Below are 11,244 nucleotides of genomic sequence, written 5' to 3'. Positions count from 1 at the left end.
TTTTTGCGTCTGTCCCAAGTCAGGAGCCTCTGGCCTTTGCTAGTCTTGTATGATTTTTAATTTTAGTTTCTTGTGTATAATTTGGAGTTTAGTATGACGTCCATTATCACTGAACTAGTATACATATTTGTTTAGGGGCCAGCTGAAGGACGCCTCAGGGTGCGGGAGTTTCTCGCTGCATTGAAGACCCATTGGTGGCCTTCGGCTGTTGTCTCTTTTATGGTCGGGTTGTTGTCTCTTTGACACATTCTCCATTTCCATTCTCAATTTTATTTGACGTTTTTGTAAAGCAAAGTTATTTCATATTTAAGCTTGATCAACACTGCATTTCGAAATAAACTATTGTTTTCACAGAGAACTTTATGTAAGAAAATCAGATAAATTGTACGGCGATTCGGATAAATTGTACCGCGAATAGTACGGGAAATAGAATAGATACTTTTTGCTTTCATTGTTTCTTTACTTATATATCCGGGTGTGATGATACACAGTGGTACTACCTGTTATAAAAGTTGATTATTTCACATTTAAATATTTTTCTACGTTTTTGATGATTCACATCTCATACTACTACTATGGAAATACCTGTTGTTAGTCATAGGCATTTGCGTATTTTATATACCAGAAAGAGGAAGTTTTAGTAGCAAATATTTAGATTGAATTTACGTAAAAATGTATTTTCCCAATTTCATTTTAACTGGAGTTATATTAATATATAGGCAAATATACTGTAAGTAAAGTTGATTCCTATTTAGTTGTGTGCTTTTTAATTATACAAAAACATTTAACATTTACACGTATTCATTCTGTCAATGTTCTATGTCTTGTGTTCACTGCTTATCCATAGACCTGTTACAAGTAAGCGTGGACCAATGAAAAACATTCCATTTTTGATTGTCATTAGATTGGGGATAAGATCTATAACAAGTTCTTCGAAAATGACAATGGCTTTATCAAAAAGGAAATATAAAAATTGCCTGAATTGGGGAAAAGATACTTACGAAGAAATGAAAAATTATAAAATGCTAGTAATAGAAGAAACATCTTGCCGTCTATTATTATTATGAAATTATAGCAAGTCATCGTTTTATCTTAACATACATATGCTCGTTATAACAACCCCAAAAATAAGTTGATATTTCCTTCTGGAGTTCATGTAAATCCCTCAGTGATTGTTTGTAACCTTAATTGTCTTTGTAATCGATTTCAGAGATTTCATGTAAAACTTTCATAACACTTTAAAATAATGCCAGATTTAACATATTCGTGTGTAAGATTTTGAAAATCTTATTGATTCACACTGAATAGGTTGCTTGATTGATGGTTACTTAACGTTCAGTGGCAAATATTTCATGCATGTTCAAGACGATACACACTGAATAGGAAATCATACTGTGACCTACATTTATTGATATTCGTTTTCGTGTAACATGTACATGTATCACGATTTCGTGCCCCCTTCGTGTCAGTTCTTAACTTTTTTATATTTATGTATACCTTTTACTCTATCAAATGATTAACTAATGAAATATTCTGATATTCTATTGAATAACATTCACGTACCTCACAATGAGGTCGGGTGGGGGGAGGGTATATAATTATATCCTGATTATCTGTTAAAAATGTATTACTATTCAAAAGAAAATCATTCTGAATATTTCATTCGATTCAATTAAAATTGTTGAAAGAATTATAATTTTTCCGCGATAAAATGTCATTACAAATAGACAAAAAAAAACATAGCACCTCCCCCTTTCCATAAACTAAGTTGGTACAATAAATTACTTACAAAGTGTCTTGTATTTTTCATACACCGTTATCAGATGGTAACAATTCATTTGTGTCTTACTTCATGCAGTTACAGTAATATTTTTATTGTGTATGGATAATAATTTCTAAGGTTTATATCTAGATTAATTAGTGAGTTTTATTTCACATTCTAAATGAGCCGTAGGGCGTATTAAAACCTGAACGCATTAGAAAGGAATATCCCACTTTAGTGTGGTCGGTAAAATAGGATGCTAAATTTTGCAATTCTTTATAAAAACAATATTTTTTTGACGGTGTATCATTCAGATAATGCATAATTGAAGGTTTTCTTGTCGTAGAACACATCTCGGGGTGTCAGGTTTTTGGGTTGACATAAAGAAAATCAAATTATATTATTTTACAAACTTTGTCCTTATGTGTCTTTTGTCAAAAACAATTGTTAATTCGATTTGTTTTGAAGGAATATAGGAATTTTGAGTGCTCGCAAACATGTTTAACATGCCACATTTTTTGAGTACCTTTCCGAAGGTAGAAGTCCAGCAGTTGTCGTTGGTAGTAATCTGACATAACCGTTTTTCGTTATAATATTCTTAGCTGAGATCAGGTCCATTATGTTTTTTTAATTGTTTCGCATTTTTAATCTCGAGGCCTTTAATAGCTTTATATATGATATCGATTTTGCTAATTGTTGAAGTTCATTTGGTGATCCAATTATTAACATTGATATAGTCATATTTATAAATTTACTGTAAACAAAAAACTTTGTTTTCTTTGAATTTCTCAGGATTTTCTGCCCCGGAATAGATGACCTTAGCTGTATTTGGCAAGCCTTCCAGAATTTGGGTCCTCAATACTCTACAATTTCATACTTTATTTGACTTTTTAACTTTTCGAGCCTCACTGGTGAGTCTTTTGTAGACAAATACACTCGTCGTAGATACCAGGCTTACAATTGTGTACGCCAGCTGCGCGTTTCGTCTACAAAAGACTTACCAGTAACGCTGGAATCATAAAAAGTAAAAAGGCCAAATATAATACGAAAAGCATTGAGGACCCAAACGCGCTACTGGCGTACACGATTATAAGCCTGGTATCTTTGATGAGTTTTTATACGTAGTTATGTATATAGTTGTCGTTCTGTTTTTTAGTAAGGAGTTGTATTTTGTTGGCAATTATAAATAAAGGCAACATAAGTATACCGCTGTTCAATAATCATAAATCGATTTAACTGAAACAAATCCGGGTAACAAACCAAAACCGAGGGAAACACATCAACTTTAAGAGGAAAACAACGGAACAACATAAACACTGAACTGCTACAAAAACAAACGTCAACATAACTTATCTATTAATTTATTACATACCCAGAAATTAGTTGATGCTTCTGTATTATATGCTTAATTCTGTTGGAAGAAATTATAATGACAAGGAAGCGTATTGGTAGAAGATATTATTTACAAAAGTCATTTGTATACTCAGTACTATCTAATGATTATATTAATTTAAGGACTAAAGGTAAAGTGAACACGTTGTGCAAACGACCTTTATTTTGACCTCCGATGTCTCCAATATTGTTTTCGCATTTTCAAAGAATGAAAACTTTGAGTATGTTGTGTTAGATGGATGAACCAAATATTAACAAAAAATAAAATTAAGATTATGACTTTTAACTGAATGTCAGTTTGAAGAAATTAAAATGTATTTTTAAGTGTTTTTTTTCTTTGAAAACAAAATTTAGGAATCCAGTTTAACGTATCGTTTTCTCGAAATTTAAACTCTTCGTTCTTCTTCTTCCTACTACAGCTTTGTTCCTCTTTATAACCAAGTTAAGACCACTTCTAACCTGGGCCAATTTATTTCACTTTAAGCACTTGTAATCAGAGCCAAATGTGACCGTTATCGTGTATTTGTGTAAAACAACTGAAGAAGTTTATTCTAGGAAAAACTACGCGTTTCTCCCTGAGATTAGTATAATACGTTTGTTTGGTAATTACGACGTTTAATTGTTTACCAGTGTGGAAAATGCAAATTGATTAATAATTTCAATTTCAAAAGAGTGTTGTGTATTTTATCTTACAATGAAGATAAAAAGTCAAAGCCATTCCGATTTCTTTTCCAGATGATATTGTATCTTGCCAAGATGTCTCCATGACACTACCGCGGACAGTACTTTTTCAGCAAGACAAACTTACGTTTGAATGTAGTCCTTCCAATGTACCAAGGTGGGGTGGTGTAACTCACATCATACTCTCCAAAAATACATCAACTGGTTTTCATAACATCGTTAGTGTTCTTCTTAATTTTTTATAAGAAATGAAAACAGTCTGGACTCAATCAGGTTTGCAGCAGCGTGCTACTGTTATTAAGGAATATGTGCATCCACTTAGCACTTCTGCTGGACTAGAGTTTGACATCCAAGCCGATAACGTTTTATGTTCAGATGAAGGAACATATCGCTGTAAAGTAAGTGGTACCTCATCTATTAACCAGCCAATAGAGATAGATATAATTGGGACTGTACAATTTAAAGGTATACCATTAAATAAAGAAGATAAGGGGTATGATAGACAACTTTCTAACCAAGTTGCTTATCATGGTTGGTCTGAGATTTTATATTATACTTTTTTGGAGATCAAACTAAGGAGGAAAACCCCTTAGTATTTGGAGCTATTTGATTCAATTAATCGAGTAAAGGCATTGTAAGATCCAGATTACTTATGAACTGAGACTTATTCAGATTTGATAGAGTATACGTCAATGATACAGCAATTCAACACAAATGTATGTAACAAAATACCCATTAGAAATATAAATACAAATCTTTAACAATAAGCAGCTGTATAAGCAGGATGGCAATGTCTAAATAACCTAAATGCTAAAACTATAGTCAAATAATTTAATAGAAACTATTAAAGCTCTGACATCAACAACAAACTCTCCCAATAACAGAAATATACAATAAGATGACATTAGACAACCACAGACAATGTTAATGTCTTCGGAAAGTTGTTTTCTTAGATATTCATGCTTCCCTTTTTAATCTGTAATATAACAGTGCACTTAAAAAAAGGTACATAAAAGAACAGACACTTAACACTAAAATTACTTTATAATCGATTAAAATAACATACATACATACAAAACAGTAATACCCTATACCATTTTTAAAAATGCATAAAGTCAATAAAACCCGGCTAAATGTACTTAATTTACTGATATGAGATCATACCATCTTTCCTCCAGTATAAGTGGTTCTTCTTCATAGTAGATTATCATAAACAGTGCAGGTAGACATGATCTTGTTCAATGCCGAGACCAAATCAGTACAAATTTATATGCAAAACAACCACCGGAACATTTTGATCCTTCTTAAAAAAAACATTGGAGTTTATAAAAAACATAATCAGATAAATATAAATACCAAACGCATTGGTTGAACAACACAAGTGTAGTATATCATTTATCAAAAGCATAAATAGCATGTTACGTAACAATGTGATATATATATATGAAAATTTGGTCCGTCCGAAGCGCTTTTCTGAATTTACCTTCAGCAGGAACGCTCAAACTAAATAAAAATGTAAATACTTGAATAGCTATACGACGGGTGCCACATTTGGAGCAGGATCTGCTTACCCTTCCGGAGCACATGAGATCACCCCCAGTTTTTGGTGGGGTTCGTGTTGCTTAGTCTTTAGTTTTCTTTGTTGTGTCATCTGTACTATTATTTGTCTCTTTGTCTTTTTATTTTTGGCCATGGCGTTGTCAGTTTGTTTTCGATCTATGAGTTTGACTGTCCGTCTGGTATCTTTCGTCCCTCTTTTATCTCTAGTTTGATGGGATAGATTCGTTCAACATAGTCACCAAATTTTGTATTATTTAGTGATAGAACATCATCTATATAGCGGAACGTAAAGTTAAAGGATATTGCTAACTTCTTATTTTTCTTCCTAAGAAGTTCCTGTTTGAAGTCAGCCTCATAATTATTAAATAACAAGTCGGCAAGAAAAGGGGCACAATTGGTTCCCATTTGAATTCCGACAGTCTGCTGAAAACACGTCCTCCAAACGTAACAAATATGTTGTCAATCAAGAAATAAAGCATCTTGATAATGTCAGTTTCAGAGAATTTTTTGTTTGAATCAGAGTAATTCTTTACAAAGTAGGATTTATCCCTCCTCAAGACAAGATACTTGTATCTACGTTCGCCATTCTTTTTTATGAAACAAAGTAATACCAACTCTTTCAATTTGTCTTTTAGTTTGGAATGGGGAATACTTGTGTAAAGTGTAGAAAAGTCAAATGTGTTAATACTATTGCAAGATGAGAGAGTCTTAGATTGTATGTACTCTAAAAGATCTTTGGAATTTTTTAGTATCCACAACTGATTTACGCTTCCTCTAGAATAGGCAGTTTCACAATAACTTTGGAGCCCGGCTTTGATTGCTGATATAAGAATTTTGCATCATTGATATATTTTGTGTTTTTTGCTTTTAAATAAGCATTATATAATTTATATAGAACGTCTAGATGGTAGTCAACAATCATTCTTAAGAGGGTGTAGGATCGTTATAGAGAACGATACTGTACACAGTAAATAAATAAATTATACGTCTAAAAAAGTGGACAACAACAACAAAACAATGATAAAAAATATGAAACAAAAAATAAAAAATTCAATAAATTTTTCGGATAACAAATATCCTTCGTCGGTATCAGCAGCTGGTGTTTATTACTATGATAATTTCAAATATCTTGGCCATCATACAAATTAAACACCGAACATCGTTTGTAGAAAAATTAAAGTTACAATTCACGGATCTAGAACTTCAAAAAAATTAATTTAAAACAAATGATGGAAAGTTTAGAGTTTGAGTATTCTATAATCTTGTGAACTAGATACAAATTAAGTATTTACAACTGGCGAGAGTGCGCAGTTATATATTTTAAAATTAAGTAACACATCTAGTACTGCTTGATTTTAAATTCCTCCTTTCGTTGATCCCATTTGGTGCCAAAGTTTTCAACGTTCGTATCCAAAATCTTTCCCGAGTGACTTTCTCCTCTCTGGACCATGACGTCTTGTGGTCAATTGTAGTGATAGTCAGTCGGTCCATATCTGCCTTAGAGTGACCTGGAGATTTCATATAATATAAATATATATTGAAAACATTGAAAATTCACTAAAATGGGTTTCGTTAATCCAATTCTTAATGGAGAAAAAAACAAATACAATATTTGTTTTAGTTGAAGCCACGATCAATCAGATTCAGGTCAGTCCAAAACCAGAAATGGAAGCATCTTTTAGACCTAATACATTGATTGAGTTGAGTTGTACAGGAACAGTAGGAAGAAATCATGTCGGGGTATTAAGATGGTGTTACAGGAGAGGTGATATGTTTAACTTCAATGGTTGGCCAAATGCCGAAGACTATGACCAGGGAATGTTGGTTCAGCTAGGCTGCCAGAATAGTCAAACGTCTACATTGAGATACAATGTATCTGCCGATTATAGATATACTGAATTCAGATGTGAAAGTGGCGATTCATTTTTGCCATGTGGATTTTCCAAAACAATTGCATCCAATATTGTAATATACAGGTGTACGTATTAAACACAATAACGAACAATAGATAAAGGTATTCTTGTAAAGTTATCAATCATACACAATCCTTCTCTTTCGATCAATGAAACTTAAAGTTAGTCTGTCATCATCTGTTGCCCAAATCACATAGTTGCAGTCAAAATTAGATGATCTGTTACTTGAATCAATTAGTGTTCGTAAATTAAATATTTTGAAAAACCTCCCCTCTTCTATGTTCTCAGAATTTTGCTCATGCAAGACATCTTTGACAGAAATCATTTGATTATTGATTCATATTTAATTTGCGATATTTTTGTTTTGTTGACTTTCAACCAGCGTGTAAGTATACTTATATTTTATCAGTCTGTTAACAGGTCAAATCTAGATTCAAATGTCCTGTTCCCAACTTTGATATTTACTTGCAAAGGTACAAAATGTCCAAATAAATCAACCTGTTTAATATACATAATCAATGAATTTCAAATAGACTAACCCCAGAATTGTTTACAATAGATCCATGCAAACTGATCTATATCAAACAACAGGAATAAATTTTATTTTTTACAAACTTTGTACTTTAACAACTTTACCTATTATAGTACTGATAATTAATGATCCTTTAGAAATCATGAGTAGAATTATATATATTTCCCATTGTTCCTATAGATCCATGACTTATCTAAATATAGCGAAAAAGCAGATGACTAGCATATTTAATGTCTAGACTTTTTAGGAACAATTTTACCAATTCAAATATTTCAAATTTAGATTTAATGTCCCTATAATTTATGTTTTGATTACTTAAGAGAGTATTAAATATTGAACTGAATATCATAAGATCTTCGCATGAAATGTGTGAATTATATAATTTAAACAAAAGGAAAAAAAGGAGTTTGAAATGTCCCTAAACAATAACAAAGTCTTTTGTTATGGTTAACAATTTAAGAAAGTTATTTAGACCAAAAAATATTTTAGGGGACCAAAATGTTCAATAAGCCGTATCATATTAAAAAATCCTTAAATATCTTTCTTTACCAAGTCATAAACAGTTGTTTACTATTCGTTTGATGTGTTGATCTTTTGATTTCGCCATTTGTTAAGGGACTTTCTGCTTTGAATTTTCCTTGGAGTTCGATATTTTTGTCATTTTCCTTTTTTATTTAAACAGATTCAGTGCCAATACAGTCCACTACTTTAACTTCAGTAGAAACAACAGGTATGCTATTGTTGATTATTTCTGTTTTCCTGCAAAATGTCTATCATATGCAGCCAGTTTTATCATAATATAATATGCTATCAGTTATCTGTTACAGGACATACATTATCATGTAGCTAAAACCAGTGTTATCATATATAAAATATATCGACATTAATGGAGTTCATTCCACAGTAACATTCTTATGATCATAAATCTACCGAAGTACTTTACTTTCCTGTAAGAATAGCCTTGTAAAATACATAAACCAATTTCATGAAAATTCTTAAACCGCATCATGGATTTGCCTCCACAGTAAATTCGTATCAATGCATCACAGTCATTGTTAATATATTGTAGGAATATCTTTAACCATTGTCTTTTAACAGACACAGTGTCACTACCGTCCACTTCGTTAAAGTCTGTGGAAATAAGAGGTATGCTATTGTTGATCATTTCTTATATCAATAAAAATTTCTATTATCTGTATTATCACATATAATAAAAACTTAAGTTTGGATGTAGTTCTTCCAATGTACCAAGGTGGGGTGGTGTAACTCGCATCATACTCTCCAAAAGTACATCAACTGGTTTTCAAGACATTGTTAGTGTTCGTCTTAATGTTGAAGGATATGTAAGAAATGAAACAGTCTGGACTCAATAAGATTGGCAGCAGCGTGCTACTGTTGTTAAGGAATATATTTGATATCAAAATGTCTTAGGAACAATTTTTTCCATTCAAATATTTTAATTTTGAGTTGATGTTCCAAAATTGTTTTTTTCTGACCACTTCAGAGAGTATTAAATAATGAACTGAACATCATAAGATCTTTGCATGAAATGTGTAAACTATATAATTTAAACAAAAGGAACAAAAGGAGTTTGAAAGAAAATTTCCTTACACAATAACAAAGTATGTCTTATGTTATAGTAAACAATTTAAGATAGTTATTTTGACCAACAAATATATAAGGAGACCAAAATGCTCCTATTTAATAACAAACTATGAGATGTTTGCCAGTTAGATAAATATCATCAGTTATAGTTCCTGATGTTTGTGTTCTGACTATTCAAAATACACAAACAAATAACATGAATTATTGATATCATTTATAAGGAATATTAACTACAGTAAATTTCTATTGTTCATAAGAGTAACGAGGTTCTTGGACCATATCATATTAAAAAAATCCTTAAATATATTTCTTTAAACATAATCAGTGCCAATACAGTCCACTAGTTTAACTTCAGTAGAAACAACAGGTATGCTATTGCTATTTCTATCATATGCAGCCAGTTTTACAATAATATAATATGTTATCAGTTATCAGTTACAGGACATACATTCTCATGTAGCTAAAACCAGTGTTATCATATATAAAATATATCGACATTAATGGAGTTCCACAGTAACATTCTTATGATTATAAATCTACCGAAGTCCTTTACTTTCCTGTAAGAATACCCTTCAAAATACATAAACCAATTTCATGAAAACTCTTGAATCACATCATGGATTTGCTACCACAGTAAATTCTTATCAATGTATCGCAGTTATTGTTAATATATTCTAGGAATACTTTAACCATTGTCTTTTAACAGATTTAGTGTCACTACAGTCTACTTCTATAACGACTGCGGAAACAAGAGGTATATTATTTTTGATCATTTCTAATATCAATAAAAATTTCTAACATCTGTGTTATCACATATGCTAAACTACTAGTAATTTGTTTGCAGCTTCCATGTGACATGTATATCAATTCAGCGAAGTTCTTTGAATGTCATGTTTAAATACCCTTATAAAACACATAGACCCGTTTCATAGAAATCACATTATACATTTGCGTCCATAGTTACATTCTTATCAATGTATTGAAGTTATTGTTCATATAAGATAGAAATATCTTAGAAAATTTCTTATATGATTTGCATATCTACAAGTAGTTAGTTCGTAAGAAATTTTTCCCATGGTTTACACTTCGATAGACTATGTTGCCGCAACTTTTTTCGTAACCTATGTACACACTATGTCAATTTCACTTTGATCTATTCATGAGTAAAAATCATGCATTGATCATGGCGTTCAAAGATGATTGAAATTGAATTAGAAAAAAATTTAGACTGTTATTTCTATTGTAATGCTTTATAAAAAGAAATTATGCATTAGAGCTTGGGAAAATGTATAAAATTAAACAGAATAAAATTCCGCAAAATTACATAAATGGTAGTAGAGCATAAACGTCATTGCAAAACATGACGTAATACGAATGAAAACTCTCAAACTGGAAATTATTCCGTTACGTTATTTGTACGCTTGTTTGGATAATGTCTCATTAAAATGTTATTTTAAAGGTAAGTGTTTGTTTTTGTTTTCATTTTCGATTTTGTTGTATTAATTGATCATTTATGAATATCAGAAGGTCAATATGGTGACTAACTCCTTAGTTACGACATTTCAACTGTGTATTTTGCGGTAAATAGAAGCCTATGGATGAATAAATAAATAATTGCAATTGTTTTGATGAAGAATTGTAAAAATTAATCATTTTTTTTTTCTAGATGTTATTGATGCGTAAACTGGGTCACAAACTCCAGGTTTTTATTCAGTATGTGAGTTAAGCGCCCCGATCGCCCCGGTTTACAGAATGTTACATATTAATAACCTCTAGAAAAATGTGTTTAATCCTATAAT

At 31.3% G+C, this 11,244-nt stretch overlaps 1 protein-coding gene across 1 annotated transcript; it reads left to right on the top strand.

Annotated features, from left to right (window-relative positions):
- The first annotated feature begins 583 nt into the window (after positions 1-583).
- Positions 584-11,128, top strand: LOC127701809 (uncharacterized). The gene is made up of 7 exons (XM_052205775.1): positions 584-730; positions 3,890-4,300; positions 7,017-7,373; positions 8,523-8,570; positions 8,939-8,986; positions 10,152-10,199; positions 11,112-11,128. Exons 2-7 carry the CDS (start codon positions 4,084-4,086, stop codon positions 11,126-11,128), a joined length of 735 nt encoding a protein of 244 aa, XP_052061735.1. The 5' UTR covers positions 584-730; positions 3,890-4,083.
- Positions 11,129-11,244: the final 116 nt, after the last annotated feature.

This window comes from Mytilus californianus, unplaced genomic scaffold, assembly GCF_021869535.1.
Source record: "Mytilus californianus isolate M0D057914Y unplaced genomic scaffold, xbMytCali1.0.p SCAF_5, whole genome shotgun sequence".
Taxonomy (NCBI): domain Eukaryota; kingdom Metazoa; phylum Mollusca; class Bivalvia; order Mytilida; family Mytilidae; genus Mytilus; species Mytilus californianus.
The sequence above is the reverse complement of the archived record's forward strand: the minus strand, read 5'-3'. Positions and strand labels throughout refer to the sequence as shown.